Below are 26,337 nucleotides of genomic sequence, written 5' to 3'. Positions count from 1 at the left end.
AAACATCTTTTTTTTCACCAGTGAGACCTGTCTTCAGTGAAACTTATAAGTGATGCCGCCACAGTATGTGAGGTCCAAGAATTTGAAGTCCAAGAAGTATGATGGCCACTGTTATTTTTAGCTTGAAGTTACAATTGTGCTTTGGAGGTAAAACATAGAGCACCCCTGTGTGTCTCACAAACTAAGACATGTTTGCTTGTGTACCAGTGTTCAGATGCAGACAGAATAGTGCACTTTTCTGTCTCTTGACTTGGCACCGTTTATTAAATTAAAGATCAGTACAACCACTGGCTCTTTTTCTCCCCTCCCTACACACCCCCCAACCCCCTCACCATCCTCCTCCCTGTTTAATTTGATCAGAGAATCTGCTGACGCAGTCTGTGCCCAACTCATGTGAAACCAATTTCAGCTTCACATAAGAATCGGCATGGAGGGCCAGTGAGAGGGCCCTTTCTGAGAGACAGAGAGAGGGGAGTGGGATGGCTCTTACTACAGGCCCCTCCGGACAAGGCCCAGCCCTGTGAACAACAACCAAAAAAAAAAGCACGCCCTAGGCTAGATCTTTGCGTTCCGCGTAAGTCGAGGTCACTGTGAGCATCCTACGCTGCATCCGCTTGTCATCCACACAGATGGAGGGAGTCCTTTTTGTGTGTGATGAATCAGACAACGAAAAACCCCCCCCAAAAGAAGCGGGAAATGGAAGTTTGGCGTGGCACACAGATTGTCAGTGCCTATGGTGGATGCGCAAATTGAAAAATCGCAGCATGACCTCAGCGTCGTCAACAAAAGGCGCACAGGGTGGGCGAGTGTGATGATGACACGCACTACATAGTCGACGATGACAAAGTAATGAGCATCGCTGAGCAACGTTCGCTTTGGGATGCAGATAAACAGGCGTGTGATGCCCTGTGTTATGTCTCGGGCCTGTCTAGTTACCACAGTGAGAAGTCAACACTGTAGCTAGGGAGGCTACTTAACAGTTTGCCAGACGGAGGCACTCCAGCTCAAAGCACTGTCCACTAGGATGACTCTCAAAAAAATGCATCCGGAAAGCAGTGCGCTGAAATGTGTCTCTGTGGTTATTTAAATCATTTTTATGTGTGATATCGTGTGTGTTGATTGCATTGCAGTATTTATGTAACTTCAATTCAGTTAAATTCACACTATAACATCAACTTTTGAGAGAGTAGCATTGTGTAGCTACGACAAAGACATTAACTCAGAATCATCTCAGATTCCTTTAAAAATAATCATTTCTTTGAGATAATATACTGAAACACTAGTCTTCTCAGACACAGTCTCAATTTGATTTAGAAACACTCTTAATTTGAAACATAATCTAAATCATCAGTGTTTCTAGACAGAAAAATATATGTTCAACTGTCAGCATTTAATGGGTCTTATAGTTTTCTTTGGGATCTTGTGCCGCCTAGATGTAACAGCTATCTGGAAAAATCTATTTAATAAATCAAATGAAGTCAACTAAATTGATTGCTTTATCACATACAAAATTAACAATTAAAACAATCAGTTGGAAGGATACTGATCTGTGTAGAATTTTTGCATGAAGTTGACCAAAAGAGAAGAGTTACGATCAATGAATCCAGAATACCTTTTTTTTCCAAATGTGTTGTCATATGTACAGAGATCATGTTGATTACTTTATAGTTTCTAATGATCAGTCATTATACAAGCCTAAATATATTCAGATCTGTCAAGATGAAATCATAATAAATTAATTATTTAGCTTTATCTTTCCATTTGTAGAGGTGGAGGTAATTGCATATGTCTTACATTGTGTTGTATGGATTAATTCAAGATCACCACAGTAAATGTTTAATTCCAATCTGATCTCAAAATGTTATTAGAAATCACAATAAGTCTTAAGCATACACATGCAAGTATAATTTCCCTGAGAAATTCACATGTTTAGAGAATGAATTATTCTGTCCAGACTTCTGTCAGTGCTTTGACTACAGTATCAGAGTAGCTACTGTCCAACGCATAATACTATTTCTATCCGTTAAGAGGTTAAAATTGGATGTGGCCTGGTGCTAATTTTTGCTCCTTGAATTGTTGCCAATGGAAATTTTGAGGGCACATCAAACATTTTTTCTTGTGATTGCTCATGCAGACTGTAGAACAAAACAAGGTCAAGATAGCACTTAAGTGCAGTGTGATAAACTCAGAAAGGTCAGTATCAAATAAAGCCGGGTACAAATGACTGGCTGATTCCATCTGTGCTGGCCCATATAAGCCTCCTCTGTGCGGGGATGTTGGGTGCAGACTAAAGGGCTATTTGTTGAAGTTCAGCTGGTATTTCACAAATTCTCAGCGTTCCTTTAATTAGTCCGACATCAGGAGCTGAGGCTGGCCTGACTTCACAGGGTCCAAATCCAGTCCTGGTGTCTGTCACACAAGTGGCATGAGAGGGAACATTTTTCTTCATTTCTGTCTTACTCTCTCTATCACTCACTTCTGGCTATCTTCCTCTCTCTCTCCCAGGACAGTGGACAGTGGGACAGTGATGTGAAGGCCAGTGAGGGTGTTTTGTCTGATGGACAATTTATTTCTGACTTGCAGACTTTGAATCTATTTGAGAATGTATTATGATATGAACACATCATGACTCTATCCATCCAATGAAGACTGAATATACTGTCTGTGTTTGCGTTTTTCTGAGAGACACCTCCCAACATATACCTGAAGAGGGTGAATGTATGCTTCTGAAGTGGATCGAGTTCAAATTAGTTTTGAGTGTGCGTGACTATGATGGGCAAGTGTCAGGCTGGAGGTAAACAGGGAGTTAAAAAATGAAAGGCTGATTAATACCCATATTTTTTTTAGTGTGCAGCTTAATGAAACAAAACAATGTAATGTTACTAAAATATCGGTCTTACACTGCAGTCAAGGCATAGGACTAGAAACTGACACAATATCTTATGCTCGAAAATGTTTAATATGAAAACATAAGAATAATCCAGACCTACCATGGAAGAATGTCTTACAGAAGGTGTATCTTGGCCAAAGATCCTCTGGGAAACGTACAAATGAAGTAGTGTCAGGAAGGCTCAATTAAACACACATCTAACACCATACTGAGTTGGTACATTTTTTTGACTGTACACGTTGAATGCTTTCCAATGGAATGTGAATGGGAGTGTGTGTGAATAAAATACCTTTTTCATAAATAATAGTGAGCAATTTTGTATTAAACTATTACTTTTATGTAAGTGGCATCATCATTGAGAATATGTATAGAGCTGAGATGTCTTGAGAGATCCACTGATAGAGTCTGTTTTGACTACCCTGCTCCAAATCCTTGAACCAACCTCTCTCTCTGTCTTAACATACTAACCACACACACATATACAGAGTATAGGGAGAGAGAGAGTGGGAGGGAAAGAGAGAAAAGAGAGAGAAAGAAAGTAAGTTAACACAAAGCATACCACTGCCATAGGTCATAACCAAGTCACCACAGATCTGTACGTCATTCAAAGGACCTACAGTTGCATTTCCTCTCTTCCACTGAGGTATTCCTTTCAGTCACACCATAATGCCTGACCCAACACAAGCGATGTGGCCGTGGTTTCATGAAATGAGCTGCTACCTCAGCCCTGTAGTAGCTGATTAAGAGGCATCGGTCATGGCACTCAGAAAACCATGTCTTTAGTAAACATTTTACGTTCTAAGAGATGGTTTGGGAAACACTCGTACCAAATATTCATCTATAAATATACCATTTGTAAAAGCTGAGGCACCTCAACGTTAAGGGAATAGAGCTTTTATTATTAGCAATATTAGCAATATTTTAGAAATATTAAATAGATGTTCTGAAAGAACAATCTTTCTTTCTTTCCTTTTTCTTGATTAGCTGTCGTTCCAAAATATTTTTTGGAGGACTTAATAGTGAATGAAAGTGAAACTTAGAGTGAAGGAAAATATCTGGCCTACAAAACCTTATGGTATCTTACAGTTTCATCATAGTTCCTTGTTACGGCATGTTTGTGTTACACACATTAAATCTTTGTTTTGTCTCTTTGTTAATTAGCATCCCCTAAGCTAATCATCTGAGTCTTACTGATGTAGAACACTGTAGATGAATCCCTCCCTGCAACACTGGATTGTTATTGCAGTCATAGGCCAGAGAAAGACAACTTTGCTGTAGGCTATTGCTCAATGTGCCGGGCTGGTCTCTGACCTGGTGGAGTAGGCTGACGCTGCTGAGAAACTGATGGGAACAACCTGTCCTCCTGATTCCCTTTTCATGAGTCTACATTAAAGCACAATTCCTGTATGCAATAGGACAGTTAACTTCATAAAGGCTAGTTTCTGTAAGTAGACACAGAGTTCCCTTTAAAAGAAATATGGCTTTGTTCTCCTTATTCTGTCCAGATCCGTAAAAATACAGAAAGAGATTATTTTAATGTTATTCAGAATTTGCTAAACTCCTGTCATCATAAAGTGAACAACACAGTATTTGAAAACATTGAATATTGAACTCCGTTATTTAGCATTTCCTACAGCAGCCACACACAACAAATGGATTCTCAATGCTGCACTGTGATCTTCTAAACATCGGGTACACTCATCACTGAAACAAAAAGAGAATTGTACCCCTACTGCCAAATATGTCTCATTATGTTGGCCGGGGGAAACACTACATTTAACTGGTAGGCAGCAATTATAGAAAAACAACATACATTCAAAGCCTCATTAATGAATACCTGCACAGCGTGAGAGGTGCCAATAGTAATACCAGTGACTCCACTGTGGGCAAGGGACCAACCATTTTCACCATTTTTCTCTCACTGCAAAAAACTTTGGGGCTCTATATATCTGATATTTAACCGAAGCATTTCTTCCCAGACGGGCTTATGGGTAACACCATTCTAATGACTAATACCCCTTTAAAATGAACAGAAAAGAATAAAAGAACAGCGAGGCAAATGTGGTTTATTTGCTGTTATTATTGGTTCCAATGAATAAGTTTCATGCTCTGAAAAAAAATATTATTAGCTAGTATTTAAGGAAGCTGTTTTATTTGTAGTTTGATGTTGACAGGAGGGAAGTAAGGTTAGATGCATAGACGCATAGACACCGCATACCCTTTCCTTATATTAGACATCAGTAATATAGCATGTTTTTAAATATACTGATTCATTCGGAATAGCTATTATTGTACATCATATTTGTATTAACAATCCTGTTGTAGGCTATGAAATTGCATAATTGTCTACCACCATTGAAGGCAAGCTTGCCTACTCTGGTAAGGACATAAATGGAACTGAATGTGGCTATGTTGATCATGCATGTGTAATGAATAACATATATCACAAACAGTTAGTAGCAGCCCTGGTTAAGACTGCCCAGTGTTGTAGTACAAATATACAAAGTAACAGATGTAATGGAGAACCTAAAGAAACACAGCTGCCATGTTCAGTGAAAAACTCCTGACGACCCCCTCATTGGCAGTTGTTTTCCCTGCTCAGATTTAGCCCAGTGACAAATGAAATGAGAACCTGGCCTGATCTAATCTGCTCCAGTGTAATCTAGGAGGACAACAGTGCACTAATAAATGGGCAGCTTCCTACCTGTACCTATATATACTGTAGGATGACAGTATGTCCTGAGACCATGGTTCATAAGTTTATAAATTGATAATTCATATATATACATATATATTAGGTTAGATTAGGACACTGGTCCAGCACACTATTCCTATAATAGTACATGGTGATATTCAGATTATAATAATAATAATTGGCCTACATTTAGCGCAAGACCGTATAACGCTTAATGTTTATTATAACACCTGGCATGTCACAGTAAAACGGAGGCAGATAATCACATCAGGCCTGATACAAAAGCTGTAGCCATTTGCCACTTTGTTGTTTTTTTTGCGATACATTTTGTGTGCAGAGGGCTGTAATAATACATTTATTGCCGGTAGGCCTAACAATACAAGTGTGCTAATAAGGGTATTTTTTTGGTTTTTCATTAAAATGCTCGGAACAAATGCATACGTGCAATGATGCAAACATATATTGGTAGAACCCTATTTCTTGACTTGCGAAGATATGCACAGCTTTAAGAAACACTCACAAAATTAATTGAAATAAAACACCTGTAGTATTCGTTGAATTGGTTCTGCAAAATGATAACCCCACTGTCGTCGACAAAAGACATTTCAAACGTTTTTTTGTGGATTAACATATGGTGGTTATTTATATTATCATCAGTCTTAAGGTTAGTTAATAAGTGATCATCATACAAATACTTAATATAGCCTAGTCTAAATATTAGACAGGGATAAAATGTGACCGATCAGTCCAGTCTGCAATCAAATTGGTTCTCCACTCACTAAAGCGTCTTAAGTCAATTAGAAAATGAGAAGAATCCGAAAGTGTTGTGTTGCAAACGCAGAATGACATTAGGGGAATTGAGTGGTGATAACATGCTGAGAAATTACATTTGATGTTTTTGAGGAGTAACCTTTTTACTGAAGGCGAGAAATGTATAGAAATATCCTACTACCCTACAAATAATTCTGGCGCGTTTTCTAGCTGTGCCCAATCTGCACTGGTATTTTAGGGGCACCAGCAAGAAACCTAAACGTGCCATGCGTGTCGGTCTTTGAAATGTGTTTGCCAGTTAATAGTAGGCTGCCACAAGCCCAGATTGCCGTTAATATATTAATGTCTGGGAACGTTTACATATATATACAGTTATAAGTAAATAACGCATGTTTGAATGTGATGCCTTTTACAACAATTGCCATCAATTTCAAACCTAATCGTCTATATATGTTTAAAAGTACTGTTGCGGTACTTTGTGTCTTACCTTAATGGCAAATAATTTAAATATGGGCCTTATAGGCCCAAATAAAGGGGTAGGTGGCTCTTTATCAGCGGACACTATGGGTACATTTATGTGGGACGCCTACATGCAAAATGCATTAAGTGGGGTTTGCGGATTGCGTAAAAACGAAAGTTACATCTGAAAAATCATCCAGGCGTCGCCAAAATTTCAAAGATTGACACCGCTTTCCAACATGTTGTTTCCTATAAAACAAATGTGGCATTTGAGTATTCCTTTTGACACTGAATTACAAAAAATCAGTCCCATCCAAATGTGTAAAAAAAAAAATCTACTCATGACTCTAGTAGGCTACAGATTTATTTTTACACAAGCTCAGAATCTCGGAACGATTACACGCGCCCTCCCTCTCCAAGTTCTGTCAGTTATATATTCAGTCTTAATCGCATTAATGTCATGTGTTGTGTGTCCCACGTGTTTGTAGAAAAAAAAATAGTGTCCCTCTTTTCCTGTGTGCAATGGCCTAACCTCCCTATTTATCGCGTCTAAGTTACACAGCAACATTGGGTAAAGGCTTCATTCAGGTTCGAGTGGTACATTGAGTAGTATGGTAGGGGCCGTATTCGCAGCATCCTCTGTAGACACGCATTTTGTTACCCCACTAAACCTTAAGGGGGCTTTTTAGCATTTGCTCAGCCTAGTCTCTGGAAAACATCTGAATCATTTTTAACCAACTCCAGCTGCTGCTCCAGTGTGGGTGTGTGAGTGTGTGTGTGCGTGCGTGCGTGTGTGAATCCATGCGAGTGCGTGGTTGTCTGTGCATGAGCGTGTGAGGCGTTCTTCAGGAAAGACAGAAAAAAAAGTTTGGACGTACTTGCTACCAAGTTTTTTAGGAATGAACGCAGATACGTGCGTTTCATACTGCGATATGACATCCATGGATTCATATTATAGCCCGTCCACGGCGCAAGGTAGGGATCAGCAGGCCAATCCTTTCAGGACATTCCAGCCAAGTGACAACAAATACAGCCCCGCTTTCCTCCCCAGCAAAGGTCAAGCTTACGGGGAGAAGTCGCGGAGTCCTTTCCAACAGGAGTGCCAGTCATTGGATGCGCCGGGTGGGGAAGGCACCTTTAACAAATACCACCTCTTCATGCAGAGACCTACTTGCAAAACACCCCCGGAAGGCAACAAACTTCACCAGGACAGCGGGCACAACGGCGCACTCATCTCCTGCTATGGTACGTTCTTCCAGACTCCCTCTCCAGCAAAACTGCCTTGATACTGGGTTTTATGCTCCTTGTTTGTACACGAGAGCTTTGTTATTGTGAGAATATGTCTGGCTCGAAATGCTAATGGCTTCTCGCAGAAGTTATCCCGGGATTTCCTAGTGGCCGGGGTCTTTAAATGTGATTCCGCCTGCAACTATTTTCCGATTTCTCAGTAGTAGTCTATGATTACGTTGGCTGTCATTCACTCGCTGCATCTAATCATATTTGGTTTATTGTACAACCTCATTTAGCCGTCAACACAATTAACGCTATGTGGACGACATCATTGACTTCACCATTGACGTTTCTCTTCGACAATGAAATTGAATTAAGTAATGCGATAATCTGGACTACAATCCTCATTATTGGAAATGAATCAGACAATTGAATTAACAAGTTTGCAGATAGCAATAGAAACACTATGCGTCGGCGTGGTAACAAGTGGCACAGGCTTTCACTTGAACTTCACTTTAAGATGTTAAAACATCTCTCGAAATAGAATTGGCGATAGTGTTGACAGTAGTTTGCAGTCACCATGGACCACTGTTGAACTTTAACAACATATTGGCTATCATTCTTTTACCCGCTTTGTTTCGCCCATCCCACTTCAGTCCTTAATGGCGCTATATTTTACATGCAGTGTGTCTACACTACTGCCATAGCAATAAAGCCGATGCAATTGATTTATCATGGCAGTGAATATGTTATTCAGAAATGATATATTTACCATGCACATTCGGGGCTAATTTCTACAATGTATTACAATGATTGACTGTGTCTATATCTGTTACACAGATGTTTACTATATTAGCTAATTTAGTCTTGTAGCATCAAATGCTGTCAGGAAAGAGCAGGGCCAGAGGTGAAAAGGCCTAAAGACGGATAAGCTAGAACCGACGCTGATTTTGCCCGTGCACAGAGAAAAACGTCTCCGCGTAATATGGATTCTTTCAGTCACAAAAGAAAATGGCATGTTCTCATGCTCATCTGATCTTCTGAGGACCAAAAGAGCATGAAAACCCTTCGTCGTGGTCATAAATCAGGAGATAATGTAAAACACGCAGGTTTAGTCTGTCCCCCAGTTCAACAGAAAATGAAGATATGTTTTGTTTCGAAATGTAGCACATTTACTAATATCACATTACTTTTGAAATAGGTATTTATCCAGACAGCATAAAACAACGACGATTGACCTTAGCCTTAACGGTCGAGGCCCTTGTAGAATAGAAGGCAGGCAAGCAAGGGGCGTGTGAAAATTTGGTCAGTGCGAGATGAGAGCAGACGGGAATAGGTTATACAATTATATATTGCTGTATTATGTTGTTTCTGTTGTTACAGACAGCCTTACTTGCATTTATTCTATAGGCCAAGCCTATACCCATATTAGTTATGCATGAAAATTCGGTTTTACAGATGATGGATTGAAATCATCCTTGCTTGCCGCTTCTGATTTGACAAGTTGAAATCTTAGCGCAAGGGCTTTGCAGTTCACAAAATGAATGCGTGAAAGGTAAAATAAGCATTATATTATGATTATTGATTTATAAAAGAATATCGGTCTGTGGTCTAAAATTAATGTAAAATAGTAGGCCTAGACACATGGAAATATTCAAAATGGAAATAAATGGCACACAATTGGAAATGTGATGAAATGGAAATAAATTGCATGACGGCAAAACAGCAATTCTCAATTCAACTATCCATTTCATTCATGCGATGTGCAGAAAAAAAAAAAATTCAGTTGTTAGACCAGACCTGTGATCAAAATGATCACGACCCGATGACAACTGCAGGCCTAATACGATTCCTGTAGCACAAGGGCAAAATGCAGGGCCATTTCAAAATTATTTGCATAGGGTCTAAGTTTCTATTTTCTTTTTACAACTTTTGTAGCCTATATAACGTAGCCCACCATACTTGGGGCACCACGACGAATAGAAGCTCTCACACATTTTGTAACCAGCCTTATTTGTTTACTCATTATTTCCTTTCTTGATGGAGTTTTTTTTTTGTTTAAAGTGAAGATATGAACAATACTTTAAATGATAAAGTTAGCCTGCTGTGAAAGGAAGAGGTGAATAGGATATAGTCCCTTTGAAACAAACCCTGTTCACGTTGTTAATACAATAAGCAGGCTGCTGAAATTAACAATAAATCATTGGGATTGACAGCCTTATGCGCAGTGGGGCTACTCTCGCCTTAAATTATCCATTAGACATGTCCTGTATGCTGAAGGCAGTTCAATATGGCTGTTACACGTTACACAAGGCAACAGGCTTGATATTATTATTATTATTATTATTATTATTAATGATAATGGTAATAATAATACTACTACTAATAATAATAATAATAATAATAATAATAATGATAATAATAATAATAAAGACAAGTTAAATAAGGAAGCAAGGGTTACTAACGCAATATGAACAAATAGCAAAATAGATAACGTGAGCGTGACATTGCGGTATTTTAATAAACGTTTAATTACCATATAAAGCAAAACCAATCAATTCCTCTTGTCTCTCATCTTCATTTACATGTAAGTATAAAATGAGTTTTAAAGGCGGACTGTTGTGCAGATGTTATTTTTAGTAGACCGCGCTTTGGTGAACAAATACGCGACATTTGATAGAATGCACGACTCTCATCTTCCCGAATTACTTCATCTTTTTTTATGGGGCCTTAGGAGATTTAAGGGGAAGTTGAAGCCACTAAAGACAGGAATACATAAAAAAAAAGTGGAATAGCGAATAAACTCTTCAGCGTATAGATTGCTGGTGGCTGAAGCTGAAATCTGTATTATTATTATTATTATCATCATTATTATTATTCTCAGGCTAATTAACTGCTGTAGGATTCGGAAATAAAATAAAGCAAAACTATCTAGAAAAAAAGTAGATGCCTATTGACAGACAGACGTTACATTCCCATTGCGCCATATACTGCAGTGTAATGATATCATATAGCCTACTGATCATTTCCATTTATCACTGATAGCCTATAGCCTACTTAATCATTAAGAATGGATTGATTTTGTCTGTACTTGTTACAATGAACAACTCTCTTCTCACATATTTTCTAACCATGTCTTAAGGCCTAGTTTTGATCACTATTTGTTTTCTTGATGGAGTGTTTTTGTCATGAATGTATAACGTTGTGCTACCACTAGCAAAAGTGGAGCAAGCCAGCTCTCAACAGCAGGGTATTTGGCAAGCACAATTAGCGATTTGCAGTCATTATTGACGGAACGTCTCCCATGTGGAGCGTTATGCTGTTGTATTTAAGTGGAGTCAAGGCGTCAGCCAGATGCATGCATTACATCTTTTTAGGATGGTTGTGCTGGGAGATGGCCAAAGCCTCAAGCGTTAACAGGCTTTTTGTAAACTGTGGTCTTGGAGTCACTGCAAGATAGACTATTGCACAACTGCTAGGCCTAGTCTGAACTCACCCATGCAGTGATATCCACCTGAATGATGCCCTGTAAGCCAAATAAGAAGTGCTTAGGGTTTAGCCTGGAGTTATGGGCTATATTGAGAGATGCTTTCATACCTGTGGTCAGCATAACCTTTAAAATACACCATGGTCCCACATGGCAGGGGTAACTGTAATTGATAGGAGAAAGTTCTGCATTCAACAAATATAATTGAGACAAAACGGGAAGACAAGCTAGACTTATAAGGATTAAGTATGTGCTGAGCCTATGTGCTTTGTACTGGCTGACAAAAGTGGAAACACATTTTTCACAATTATTGGAGAGAGCTGTGAAATAAGAATAATACCACTGCTGGTAAATGTAGAACACTTGGCATGGGAGGTGCAAGTGGGTATTGTATTCACACCTCTGTTGGAGCACACCTGCACTACAATTATCCTGGCAAAATGGTAGCTGTAAGGATTTTTTAGCTGTAAGGTTTTAAGTGTGCTTTAAAAAGTGCCCTATAACCTATCAGATTATCCTTTCCCCAATTAAAGTGGAGAAAACAGGATCTGCATAGATATGATGGTTGTTGTTGAGTAAAATAATTGTTAATGAAATAACTCCATTCTGAAATGTTATGAAATAATATATGTCATGAAATGGAGGCCAGTGGGTGAGATCATTGTAGCTATTTATTTTATTTGTGGAACCTCATCATCTCTGATATTGAACAGCTCAAATGAGTGTGAGACTTTCGTTGAAAGACCGGCGAAGATTTGAACTGTTACACTGATGCCATACCAGACTAAAGTGGGTGGCACATCTATGGAACCTCAGCTTTTGGGGATGAGGGATGCAAGCAGTAGAAGGAGGAGTCTCGTGCAGAGTGACTGCCTGTACCTGACCAAAGCGCTGATTGAAATCAAAAGGCACATCAAGCACTCAGGAGTCGACAGGAAAGCAGGCCGACATTACAGGAAAGTTTGTTATTAATCTGTGGCAGATGTGCTATAGCTCATGCTCCCAAAACCATTATTCATACTCAAAGAGTAGCCTGCCCAATACCATTGGGACTCCCCCCTGAAATGACACGGGGTGACTGGTTTGCGTAACCCTGCCTTAAATAATGCCCCAGGAAAATAAACACAGTTGGAGACAAGTTCTTTAGGGAGAGCTTACTTTGGAGTGATTGGAGAAACCCAAGCTCCTCAAGATGTTAATGCAGCCTTGGTTTAGAGATGCACAGTGTATGTTTCTGCATTTTTTTAAATTTTTTTTATTTTTTTATTTTTTGGGGCTGTGTGAATATGAACATGCACTTTCCCTTACATCACGGTACAAGGTATTTATGTAACATCAGGAGAAGCGTTCTGAGCTGTCACTGTGCTGGACTGAGAGCTTAGAGCGAAGACAGGCACAGAAACAGCAAAATGCTTGCAGAGTTGGAGCATCACTGGAAATACTGAGGAGTGCCAGTTTGGCTTGTTGTCAGATGGTTGAGAAGGAAAGCTGCAGCTAAACTATTTGGACCAAAAAACAAGTCACTTCTCCTGATACCCTAAAAAAAATATTTTAAAAAATACAGAAACCGTGACTGGAGAATATAAACAGGATTTACTATTTTATTTTAAACCAAGCTAATGAACTGAAAGTCACACATTTTGGTTCACATATGACTTTCCGAGTTTTCCACGTGCATATCAGTGAGCGGTTGGTCATGCAGATGGGAGATATCTGTTCCCAGAAAATCATATCGATTTTGAAGAAAGGATTCTTATACTTCACATATGATCTTCAAAAGGCCAGGCATGTTCAACGGGACACAGTGTAGAATACATACTTTTACCAGCGTGTGAGCTGGAAGAGCTGAACAAAGCATAAGTTCAAAGACATCCTGTCAAAAGGGCACACTGTAAGTATGTGTTTAAAGATCTGGAGGATGATGTCAGGGGTAGTGTATGTGCTGATGACTACCATATTGTGAAAAAAAAAAATTTGATGTACAGTAGACTCAGCGAAGGCAAACGTATATTATGTGCAAAGGAAAAGGCAAGGGAAGAGATTAAGAGAAAAGACTTGGGCAGTAGAGAAAGGTGAAGGTATATCAAAGAAGACATTGTCGCTTCAACGCACAACAAAACTGACCACTTTCGGCAAGTTTCCTCTGATCATCAGTGACATATGAGAGTAAGCTTTGGAAAAAGCACAGCGACTTGCATGTATTACATGTGGTCATGTACATTATTGTTTGATGTTTATCATGCATTTTCAATTTGGAGATGGGCTGTCTGACATATTTTTATAATAATTCTTTTTGCAGATCACAGATATATTGATTGTGTGTGTGTGTGTGTGTGTGTGTATGGGAGGGTCAGGAGTGTGTGTTTAGATACAGTATGTTTATTACTGTATGTCACCATATGAGTGTGTGAGTATCTTCTCACTCATACAGTACGTTAACAAAGCATGGCGGCCTGCCATCACCACTTGACACATACTGTAGGCACATACTCCACCACTCCAAAACAATAACCGTTTCATCTGATTCTTTGCCGGACTGCCTTCCTGCCAGTCATGACACAGGCATGGTGAGCCTTCAGCTTCTCTGAGAACTGCGCTATCAGAAGCACACTGCTCCCCTCTCTCTCTCTCTCTCTCTCTCTCTCTCTCTCTCTCTCTCTTCCCTCGCTCTCTCGGAGAAAGAGTGATTTTTTTGCCGCTCTACCCAGGTGGTAAACATGCAGGGATCCTGTCCGCGGGGTTAACACTGGCATTCTTTGTGGGACCCACACTAGTTTCCACGCTCCCCTCCAGCTCCGGTGATTTTTGTACACATTCAGCCAAGCCCAGCACGGGCAGGGCAGGGCAGCGCAGCACTGTAGCCCAATACCAGAATGCTATCAGAGGACCATAACTTTCAAGTGAGTGCAAAACCGCGCAAATTACGAAAGCCCTGGAGGCTAAATTGTCTTCTCCGTACATTCCTTTTTGATAGGAGTAGACAAATTGTTTGTGTAAAACACCTTGGGAAGTATTCCAAAAACCTGAGCTTGATGATTGCATGATATCATAACAGTGAGCTGCAAATGGTTTAAAGACATGATAAATCAAATATGGGCTGCTACCTGCAACAAATTCCCCCGACATTGATGAAGAAATCCACCTTTATGGGGAGCACAGATCACCTTTTGTTTGTAAGAGCAGGGGAACGTTGAACACATGCAGTGCAACACAACAGTGGACAGGGACGCCTCTCACCGGCTCTTTTTTGTGGCTTTGTGTCCTAGAATGCTTCTCATTGTTGAATAGATCCGCACAGCATGCTGGATCAATGCCAGTCATGTTCTGAAACCTGACTGGGTGAGATCTCTATAGGACAGGGGTGTCTTATGAGAGGCAATTTATCACATTCTACAGTTTAACGGAAACACTGCTTGTTTCCCATGGAATCTGCATTCCTGTGCAATCTGCTGGCATAGATCTTCTGCTGGAAACATCTGGGAACTTCAGAACTACCTGTGTCTTGCCTCGCATACATTTGACTATAGCAACTTGTTTTACTGCATCTTTTAAGGCTGAGAAAGAAACAGAACAAAGGGATTTCAGATGGAGTCCTTCCTTGCACATCAGTGGCGAAGGGAAAAAAAAACAATGTAGCTTTACAAGGATTTGAATCCATAACACATTCTTGTATGAAGCAACACACAGTCTCCCCAGACTTATGAGATTGGCTGACTAGATGACAGTGAGGGAAAAAATTGTAGAAAACTATTTGTGAAATCACCACACACTAAAAAGACAGAGCTGCCGAACGGCTAACATATTTTCTCAGTTGTGCCAGATGATCTAGGGCCGACCATGCCCACTGAACAGTCACCGGTGAGGAAAAAAAAAGCCTTCAGTTTATATGTGTGTTAAAAACGTCCTTTAATTTTGGAATGGTAGGTCATTAACCCTTCCCAGGCATCTTAAGAGTGCCTAATTTATAGCGTTTCTTTAATTTGCCTTTAGCTGACCCTACCCATCACTCTCCATAAAAGCGGAGGGGACGTCCTGCCGCTTAACAGCCAGTTAAATTACACTTTGATGTTTTCCTCTTGTTTCTAACAGTGATTAAATGGCTGACCCCCTTAAACATTTGACCTGTGCTAACTCAAAGGGTCTGCCCATGTACAGAGGTGAGCCTCGCCATCATTGTTCTCTCGGGCTCAAGTTGCCAATCAAGTTGCCAGTTTGTGAGCAATTGGCAGGCTTAAACTGGGAATACACCTTTGGAAAGAGGACATCATTTTGAAATAGACATAATTTCGGTATAATTTCATCGCCTCCAAGGAATGACAAGTGTATGCCAATACCCTCAACAGATAGCACGCAGGCTCATGATCAAGCATTGTCATGTGTAATTTCAGGAGATCTATCTAGAAACTGAAAGCCACATTTCTCATCAGATGCCAGCGATTGTTCCTCATATGAAAATTGATTTCTCCATGTTCACCTCAAAAGGGGTTTCAGCGAATTGGTCCATCTGGAGTGCAGGGATGGTATTCTTTTGGATCCTACAGAACTTTAAATATTCAGAGAAGAGCTATCAAATCCTGACATAGTCGTGTTGTCAGTGCGAGAACTTGAAGCAACACTTTGGGGCGCCTCGGCTCCGGGTGAAAAATGTGCTCTGGGTCTGTTTCAAAAAACATTGTTTGGTTGCAGCACATTCAGCACAACTATCAATGTGTGGATTCTGAGACTTTAAAGGGTGGGGATTTGAAGAGTTTACCACAAGCATCCTCGCGCTGCCATGCCAAAAATCCTTGGAGGAACGGAGCAAAGGCAGAGGAAGTCTTTGGAGGGGGAGAGGGACTGCGGAGGGAGGGGGGGAGTGCAGGGCTGGTCCTCATGTGTTGGATGCCTCACTGGTTGCACCTCTGAAATATGCATGAAGACAATGTGCATTCTCTGCGCTACGCCGAGTATCCAAACCATAAGAGCGAGAGAGGGATAGAGTCTCAGAGAGAGAGAGAGAGAAAAGTAGGGAGGGAGGGAGTAAGAAAAGTACAATGAACCAACGATCAAAGGTGTTGAAAAGAGAGTGAGAGGAAACAGTCATTTAGATGGGAGGCTAGCATGTGTGGTCAGCGCAGGTGACTGACATATGGATGAGGTCACTGCGTCCAGCTGGATGTCCTGAGTTGGACTCTTCCTATCCTCCGGTGGATTGTCTCACCCCTGCTGGAGCTCTGAGGTGTCTGAAGAGAAGGGGGGGAACCTCACAGCAGTAAAACGGTCCTCTTGCTCGATCTCCGCTAAAGCCCCATGCAGCTCCTCGCTTGGACCCACATGAAACTGTTCTCACGGCGCGGCGCCACACATTTTGTGAACAGACACAAAAGCAAGCCGCTTGTCTGTGACGGGCTTGACATGGGGAGGAGCAGACAGAATCAGTCTTTTATTCCCCCCCCACTCGCTCCTACTCCTCAGGACAAGAGAGGAGAGGAGGTCAGCTCCAAATATGGCGGAGCGCACAGCAACAGACAGGAGAGAGACAGCCATTCCGGGTCTCTGCTTCTCCCTTACTACAGTACGTCTACTACCGCACTGCAGTTGAGTAAAGTTCAGTAAACACTTATGTCTGAAAGAGGCAAAAGACAAGGAAAAAATACACTCGTGTAAATTATGCCCCGTTTCCACCAGGGGCAACAGGATGTGTCAGCACTGTGCAGGTGGGGCCATTGTGGGGGCCAGTACAGTCTCAAAAAACAAAACAAAACAAAACAAAACCTCCCATCTCTGTTTCTGACAGGTTGCAGGAATTGGCTGCTGCCTGCGTGGCGTCTGACAGAAAAGTGCTGTGCTCCTGAATCCAAACCAGACCCCTCCTGGATGATTTATTTATACGGCTGTTTGTGTACACAGAGCGAGGGTGCTCGATTCAGTCGTATAAAACTGTATTTTTTAAAAAGAGCGGGACAAAGAAAGGTCTGTGACAGAACGGTCTCTCTTGAAATCTCGGGTGACAAAAAGGAAAGCAGTGCGTGGGTGGAAGAGGTTTGACTTTTGACTGTGGAGGAGTAGGCATGGAGCTTAAAGTGGCACTATGGTGGCATTTGACTCAGTTTGGAAAATACTGGGTACTGGAACCTAGACAGACAGCGTGGATTTCTGCTCCAGCCTATGTAATAGAATATAAATTGACTCAACAATGTAATTGGTTGTCCTTACCCTTATTTATCTGTGCAATTTTATGTTTTGTTGTTGTTTTTTACAATGGATATTATGGATATACAGTATCTCTCATCATCAACCACATGGCTGATACGTTGACACCAAAAAAACCTTGATATCATTACTTTTGTAAACAACTAACCAACCAACTTTCTCCTTTCCCAACTTCTCTGTTAATGACCCCACATAGGTAAAGACGGCACTGGATTGACCGACTCAGAATTGCCCCCGAGCTCTGACCCGACGGGGATGGATGGCAGTTACCTCAACGTGAAGGACCCGGGCGTGAAGGGCCCGTCGGAGCGGCCCGGCTCGGAGATGGCCAGCCCCATGGAGAAGAGCGAGGTCGAGAGCAACAAGGGCAAGAAGCGGCGCAACCGCACCACCTTCACCAGCTACCAGCTGGAGGAGCTGGAGAAGGTCTTCCAGAAGACGCACTACCCCGACGTCTACGCCCGCGAGCAGCTCGCCCTGAGGACCGACCTCACGGAGGCCCGAGTACAGGTCAGTCCAGCCGCTCCAAATGGGCCGGGTTCTGTGTTCTGAGTTGTGACTATTGGAGCTGCTTATTCAGAGTATATGTTTAGTTTATCGCAGTATGAGGGCTGTTTTTTTGGAGGACTCGTGGACTGCATGAACCTGGTCGACTGAGAGTTAACTTGAACACTGGCAGGAATCTACTGGAGAACATTGTTGTCTTGTATGCAAGTACTGCCTGCCAGGTTCAAGAGTGTGTGTGTGTGTGTGTGTGTGTGTGTGTGTGTGTGCGTGTGTGTTTGCATGCACGTGTGTGTATGTGTGTGTTTTCAAGCACGTGTGTGTATGTGTGAGTATGCATGTGTGTGTGTGTGTGTGTGTGTGAGAGAGTATGTGTGTGTGTGTGTGTGTGTGTGTGTGTGTGTGTGTGTGTGTGTGTGCGCATGTTTGTGTGTGTGCGCATGTTTGTGTGTGTATGAGAGAGAGAGAGAGAGAGAGAAAAAGGGAGAAAGAGAGAGAAAGAAAGAGAGAAAGAGAGAAAGAGAGAGAGATGGGGGTGAGTGGTTGGCCTGGTGAGAGAATTTCACTCTACATGCTCCAGACACCACCATAAGGCCAAGGGTCAAACATTTTTCAAAACTTCCAGTCCGTGTTCGGGCTGCCTCGCCGCACGATGTTCGAGGGGCAACCAAAAAAAACATCAAAGCCAATTGGCTGGGGAATAAAAAAAAACACTTTTAGATGCCACGTCCAATTTCCATGTGCACACAGAGACACTGTCAGGAGGGGGAACCTGGCCGTGCGTCGGGGGTACAGTGAAATAACTGCATTCATTTGGAATCCAAACAGGGCCATCCATGCCTCCAGATGAATCTAATTAAGTCTGCAGTCTGACAACACACAGCAGACTCTGTTGAGTGACTGTGGGGTTTGACCCGCATTTCAAAAACATACCTTACAGACATACGCAATCCACACAAAACCCTCACTTTTTCCCTTTTCGGATTGTTGCTGAGAGAGACCCCCCCCCCCCAACCCACTCTCTTTTACCCAGCTTTGTACCAAACTCTATACTCTCATCCTGCAAAAGATTATTTCAGAATTTAGGAATTGGAAACAACAGATTAAATGCTACCATTTGTGGGACAATCATTTCAAAGCATCAAAGCTTTTTTTCCCCTTCCCGTTTAATTTAATCACAAAATTCTGGCTATTACTTGTCCACAGTCTTTGAAAGGCATTGTCACTGCAGTGCACAGCTTTGGACTTGAACTCCGCTCTGGACTAGGTCAAACAGAGGTTGCGTTTGAATGACAGCAGCGGCGATCTATCAGTTGCCATGCTCACAACGTGGACAGGCAGAAGGAGAGAGAGAGAAAGAGGGAGAGAGAGAAAGAGAGTTGGGGTTAGCCTGTCAGACTTCAGACTTCAAAGCTCAAAGGGTTTTCTCCCCCCTTCCCTCCCAGACCAGGAACATAAATAAAGCTCTTTAATGGCTTTGGTAGGTAGTCAGCGACTTCAGTCTTCAATGCAACTCTCTCCAGTTTTTTGCTGCCTAGCATGTACCAAATAAAAAGAAATACAAAAATTAAGAGGTGCATATTTGTTACTGCACACTCTTAAAAAGCCAAAGAATGCTGTGATGACATGTGATAAACTGCTGTTGTATGTGGAGAGACAGCTAAGCTAAGCAATGAATAGGACACACTCAGTCTTGCGAAATGTATTGATGATCTTTCCTCTCAGCTATTTGGCTTGGTTATTTATTTATTTATTAATTGATTCCGTTTTGTAATTTTTTTTTTTTTTTTTTAAACCTTACTTCTGAACATGATGACAATGTTTATACATTTATGAAAGTCATGGTGGTGTATTTAAGTGAATGCTTAATTCATCTTTTTTTACCTGACAGTAGATGTGTGGGTGTGATTGTGTGTTTGTGTTTGGGCATTCATTTATGTGAGAGGTTGAAGGCATCACTACAGTATATGTGTGTAATAATTACTGTATGAATGTGTGCATATGCGCGGTGTGGGTAGGTTTGTGTGGTTGTATGTGTGTGTGTGTGTGTGTTGTGTATGTGTCTGAGTGTGTGTGTGTGTGTGTGTGTGTGTGTGTGTGTGTGTGTGTGTGTGTGTGTGTCTATGTTGTGTATGTGTCTGAGTGTAAGTGTGTGTGTGTGTGTGTGTTTGTGAGTGTGTGTAATGTGTATGTGTCTGAGTGTAAGTGTGTGTGTGTATGTGTGTGTGTGTGTGTGTGTGTGTGTGTGTGTGTGTGAGTGTGTTTGTCTGCGTTGCTGCTGCGCTGTTCTTGTCTGTGAGTCTCTCAGAGGTCAGAGGGGGCGGCCATGGAAAGCCGGGGGCTTAGGCGTCAGGAAATTAAACATGAAATGAAAACAAGCCCCAGTTTGAACATTCTCCCATCTCACTTTCCAATATCCCCACTTCCTCTCAGACTTAAAGAGGAGGAAAGAGAGAAGAAAAGGCAGAGAGCGAAATAGAGGGAGATAGAGAACGAAGGAGAGAGAGAGAGGGAGAGAGTGAGAGAGAGAGGTGTGTGTGTGTATGTGTGTGTGTGTGTGTGTGTATGTGTATGTGTGTGTGTGGGGGGGTGGGTGGTTGTGTGTGTGTGTGTTTGTGTGTGTGTGAGAGAGAGAGAGAGAGAGAGAGAGATAAAGAGGGAGAGGAGAGAGAGGCTGAGAATTTGAATAGATTATTTATCAGCCAAACCCCATTGTACGGGCAGGATTCTCGTCATTTGACTCTTTCTTACATATTTGGAGATAGAACTCATAAGCTCAGCAAGACGTTGTGCAAATACTGAACCGGTCGCTCATCAACTTAGGGTATTTTCAGTCCTTGGTTCAGCTCACGTACAGAAAAATGACCTGACCCAGTCCAAACAAAAGTGACCACAGAGTCACATTTCAAAAGCCACTCAAAACATGTGACGTCAGAATTCAGTCACAACACAGGATGGGCTCGTGTAACATCTCCTGAGAAGAGACGACTCAGCAGAAAACACAATCTGAGCCAAAAACTTGCCAGCCTTAAACGAAATCTCCTCTGACAGAAACTCAAACATGTGAGCCATCATGGTGAATGTCTCCATGCAGTCGCTTGAAGTCAGCATGTGTTGAGGGAAGGGGTGGGGGTAGGGGGGTGTAGGGGTGCTGTCCTTCTTTATCATCTATGAGAAGTGCAGCTGTTAGACAACATGACAGATGACCCTACCGCCGTCTGATGCCCAAGAACATTTTCGGTGCTTTATATTACTAACTATGAGGCCTATGCTAAAAGTGTCCATGTTAACTTGTTGTTCCAACCTACAGCCTGTACATTCTGTGTGAGTGTGTGTGTGTGTGTGTGTGTGTGTGTGTGTGTGTCTGTGTCTGTGTACTGTATGTCTATATGTGTGTGTGTGTGTGTATTTTAGAGAGAGGGAGAGAGAGAGAGAGAGAGGTTGAGTGGTGTATGCAAGGGGAAATTGCCCATCAGGGATGGTGAAAACCACACTTTGATTGGGCAGAGGCTCATCCCACAATCCAAGTTCAAACTCCGTGTCGGACCGAGATTGCGTCTTGGCTTTGAAGATGTCTCCCTTTCCCCCTCCGGAGAATAGGACTTATAGACAATTGACAAATGAATGAAAGCTAAACAAAAAAAAGAAAGAAAGAAAGCAGCCCAGCTATTTTTCCTCTCTCTGTAATTTGCTCAGCGGAATCCCTCGGAGCAGGGGAAAAAACGACGATGCCGTGTGTGTGTGACCATGTGACCGAGGGGTGACGTGGTCGCTGTCACTCTCTCACAAGCGGCACGTAAACTCTCCCGCTCGCATAGCTCTCCACCCACCGACCCGCATTCATGCATAATAAAGAAAGAGTAACGATTTGCGGCTTTGTCTTTATGGCGTTAGGGTGAAGGGTAATATGGCAGATAAAAAAGAAGCATAATATTCTTTTAATAACTGGAGATCCCCATCCTCCACATGAGAGGCGAAAGCATCCATAAAGCAGCCCCGGCGCTGGGAGCCAAAGCCTGTCAAATAAAGACAGCATATTTGCAGGCCTGCATTAGTGGGTGTGTGCGCTCTTTCAGCATGAGTGTTCATACATGGTGGTGGTTCTACAAAGACAGGCGAGCGTTTTATACCACTAGGCTGCCACTCCTCCATTTCTGCTGGTAACTGTTATTGACTGAGAATTGGATTGTAATAAGAGACTTTATTCTGGGAGGGTTTTTTTCCCCGAGATATTATTAAATTAAAATATTATGTAGCACAGGGGGAGAAATGGCTGGTCTCTCTGGAAAGGATCTGCTTTAAGCGTTTTACTCTTCCTGTCATTTTGTTGTATCGTGCAAGAAGTATTTAAAGGATGTCTTTCTCCCTTTGTCAGCTCTGCGCTGTAGCTTGGCGTTGTGGCTTTATCGTTCTCTTTTGTTTCGCTGAAGCTCCTCCTTCCACAACCCCTCTCTTCTATTCCCCATTTGCCTGCAGCTCCAGGTCAGGGTGTTCCTTTTAAACGGAATGATCTCAGCCTATACTCCTGAAACTGAATGCACCTTACACACATGATTTACTTCTGAAACAAATCAGTGGAACTGTTTGACAACGTCACTGGAGTAAAAGCAGGATATCAGTGAGATTTCCTTTCTGCTGTTCATGGATTGCTTTTCCACACTTCAACCATAAAATGACAGCACCCGCTCATGTTACATTGTGCTCGTAATGTGTGGGAACTCTTAGATAATATCCCCAAAGATTAATCTAATATTCATCTAAAATAGGCTCCTGTCATCCTGTTATCCTATGTTGAGGATCACAAAAAACTGAGGATCTATTTTTACCGTTAAGAGGAGCTACTAGCCTTGTTGACACCAGACCCTTCTCAGTTGAGAGTGGGTCTGGAAAAGGTTAATTGACTTAGAAATTGTTAGGCTGAAGTGAACATACATAAATTTGTGGACATGGCATTAGATAACATAAATGTGTGACATAATTTTAGAACTAATGTTACAGGTAGACATCACTATGTTTGTTACCTTCTCAAAATGACATAGCTTCCTGTAATTGTATCCTAGTTATTGTTATTACTTTGTTGTACGTTATTGAATATGAGTGACAATTACATTGTTAAAGTGCAGATTGTGAATCCTTTGTGGTTTATTACATCTGTGGGAAGTTATTATAGAGAGTAACAATATCTGTAGGACAGCAATGCAGACATGTGCCTCATCCCAACATCCCCTCCCAAAACACACACACTCTCTCACACACACACGACACGCGCACACACACATATGCACATATGCTTACGCGCGCACGCACACACACACACACGCACGCACACACACATGCAAAAACATACACAGCAGTCTGTCTCCCTACATTCATATGAACAATAATCTCCTCACAAATTTTTATTTTAGACTACATTCCATTTTGATCACATGCTTTCTTAAGAACCAGCATGGGCACCAAACCAGCATTTGAATCCAACCACTGCCACCTAGTTGAGATGAGGTGCGCTGCATTTGTAACGAGCCTGTAACGATAACCTTTTTCACCTTGCCGTTTTCATGTGTTCCTCCAGCCTGCAAATACTGCGGCTTTGGCCTCTCTATGTTGCTGACAGGCAAGAGAGAAATAGAGTGAGACAGAGAGCAAGTGCGCGCGAGAGAGACAGAGAGAGAGAGAGAGAAAGAAAGGAGGAGAGAGAGAGAGAGAAAGGAGGAGTGAGAGAGAGAGAAAGGAGGAGAGAGAGAGAGAGGAGGAGGAGAGCGAGAAAGAGCGTGCTCTTGCGCACTGGTCCGGGTGATTAATGGGCCTCGGCGGCCCCAGACGCAGAGCAGCCAGCAGCCGATGGCTGAGGGGAAGCAGAAGACCCCCGAAAAAAACAAAGCGCCATATAGCGGTCGAGCTGCCGCTGGCGGGGACGGGGGAAGAGTTCAGAGCGGCGCATAAATAGCTCAGTGTGGACAGCAGATTACGGATGTCAAGCCGGGGGGAACCTGTGGCAGGGCTTTCAAGTGCAGGGTAATTTATGGCTCTCCTCGCTCTCACCCTCTCCCGTTCCTTCGTTCTCGGACCCCGTCGGAGAGAGTCGAGGAATTTCCTGGTTTAGATCATTACGCACGGCCATCTCCGGTGATCTACAGCTGATTGCGGGTATAAGCTGTCTTCGGCAGATGGAGGAGTCGCACCATCGTCAACAATAACGCACAGCACTCATAAAACATCGAACCACCATGTTAATGGATTACACATGAGAGAAACATCCATAGATCCTTAAAATAATGACATCAAATGATCCGCTTCCTATGGTCTACTCCCTACGTCCAGCACTCTCAATTGGTACAATACTATCCCAGACTGCGTAGAAATGGCTCCACTGAAGATGGTGCGCACGTGACGGACAGCTGAGAGGTATATCTGCCCCTCACATCCAGCGCTAGCTCGGCTCTGCAGAGCCACCGCTGAGGGCAGCCTGTCCTCATCCATCACAGTGCGGTTCCGCTCGGCCTCAAACTGCCACCCAGAGATCTATGGGTAGTGTACCAACCAACCTCAGCACCAGCACCACCAGTCTCGGGTTATTTACGACCTCGCCGCATCACAGCTGTGCTTGAACTTAGCTGAGCGGTGTCAATTGTTGGAAAGAGCTGTTTGATATTTTACTGAACGGTGGTGTAACATTGCTTTCATATTTAGGTTCCAATAAAGTAATATTAATGATTAAGTACAAGTTATTGACTTGAGTGAATGGTGAAAACTGGTACTGTTGTGTGGCATGTCGTAGGTGATTGATATTATATGACAGATATGTCCTGAGAGTTGACACATCTTGTACGTTGTTGTACATATGTTGTATACAGTATGAATGCAAAATATATGGTGTGTTGAAGAGAAAATGTTTGGAAGTTAATTAAAAACTCATAACTTATAAAAAAAAACCTCATCAAGTTATAATTCATGTGTTATATTGTTTATATTGCCATTATTTTCATTAATTGTCATTACTGGGTTCTGCTTACCACAGGGCTGTCAGTTGTAAATGTTTGCTTGCCAAGTTGCTCCAATGAATACATTAACTATCTGTTGATCTACAGTGTGATGTTGACACACTCACTCTTCTCCCTCATCTCTGTGCAGGTATGGTTCCAGAACCGCAGGGCAAAATGGAGAAAGCGAGAGCGCTTCGGCCAGATGCAGCAGGTCCGCACTCACTTCTCCTCTGCCTATGAGCTGCCTCTTCTCACCCGACCAGAGAACTATGCACAGGTACAGCTTCACGCCCGATTTCAAGGGCTATATTTACAGCGAAGAGTCAACAATAATGGGCATTTATGACAATAGTAAGCTTGCGAGATGGACAAGATGAGTTGTTAACTCGTTTAGCAGCCACGTTTAGGTAGAGAGCACTGTGAGCCACATAAAAGTGTGTTTAAAGCTGACGCCATGGCAGAGGGCTGGCTGGAATTGGTCTGACATACTGTGACATTCGTTCTCTTGACCAGATCCAGAATCCGTCATGGATAGGAGGCGGCAGCGGCGCGTCTCCAGTCCCCGGCTGCGTGGTGCCCTGCGACACCGTGGCGCCCTGCATGACCCCCCACCCGCACCCTGGCAGTGGCGTGAGCGACTTCCTGGGCGTGCCCAACCCGGGGGGCCACATGGGACAGACGCACATGGGCAGCCTGTTCGGGGGCCCCGGCATGGGCGGAGCCATCAACGGCTACGTGGACCTCAACGTGGACCCCGACCGCAAGTCGTCCAGCATCGCCACGCTGCGGATGAAGGCCAAGGAGCACAGCGCGGCCATCTCCTGGGCCACATGATGCCCTGGACTGTGACATACACACACAGACACCCCCCTCACCCTACCCCCCCCCCCCCCTCCCACCCGGCCCTCCGACTGTCAGCAGAGCTTCCTCTCCACGCCCAGCTCTATGGATTCTCAGTTGAAATATAATCGCAAGCCAGACTATATAGAGAGAGCGCGGTTGTAATTACAGGAGGATTACGCTAAGAATGTTTATAGAAAGAGAGAGGGAGATGAAAAGAGAGTGGTCAACAATTTTTTTTCTTCAGTTGAGTTTTTACTAGGAAGGGGAGAGAGTGGTCTGTCTG

The 26,337-nt window shown here is 42.6% G+C and overlaps 1 protein-coding gene across 1 annotated transcript; it reads left to right on the top strand.

Annotated features, from left to right (window-relative positions):
- Positions 1–7,714: 7,714 nt before the first annotated feature.
- On the top strand, positions 7,715–26,055 carry alx4b (ALX homeobox 4b). Its single transcript, XM_062548330.1, has 4 exons — positions 7,715–8,064; positions 23,860–23,874; positions 25,380–25,488; positions 25,725–26,055. The coding sequence occupies exons 1-4, from the start codon at positions 7,715–7,717 to the stop codon at positions 26,043–26,045; spliced, it is 795 nt and encodes a 264-aa protein (XP_062404314.1). The 3' UTR covers positions 26,046–26,055.
- The last annotated feature ends 282 nt before the right edge of the window (positions 26,056–26,337 follow it).

Source organism: Sardina pilchardus, chromosome 10, assembly GCF_963854185.1.
Source record: "Sardina pilchardus chromosome 10, fSarPil1.1, whole genome shotgun sequence".
Taxonomy (NCBI): Eukaryota; Metazoa; Chordata; class Actinopteri; order Clupeiformes; family Clupeidae; genus Sardina; species Sardina pilchardus.
The sequence above is the reverse complement of the archived record's forward strand: the minus strand, read 5'-3'. Positions and strand labels throughout refer to the sequence as shown.

Excerpts from the sequence above, each read along its gene's own strand:
- alx4b (XM_062548330.1), top strand. The coding sequence starts at position 7,715 with ATGAACGCAGATACGTGCGTTTCATACTGCGATATGACATCCATGGAT. Across the intron at positions 25,489-25,724 it reads GACCAGAGAACTATGCACAG|ATCCAGAATCCGTCATGGAT; the intron begins GTACAGCTTCAC and ends TCTCTTGACCAG.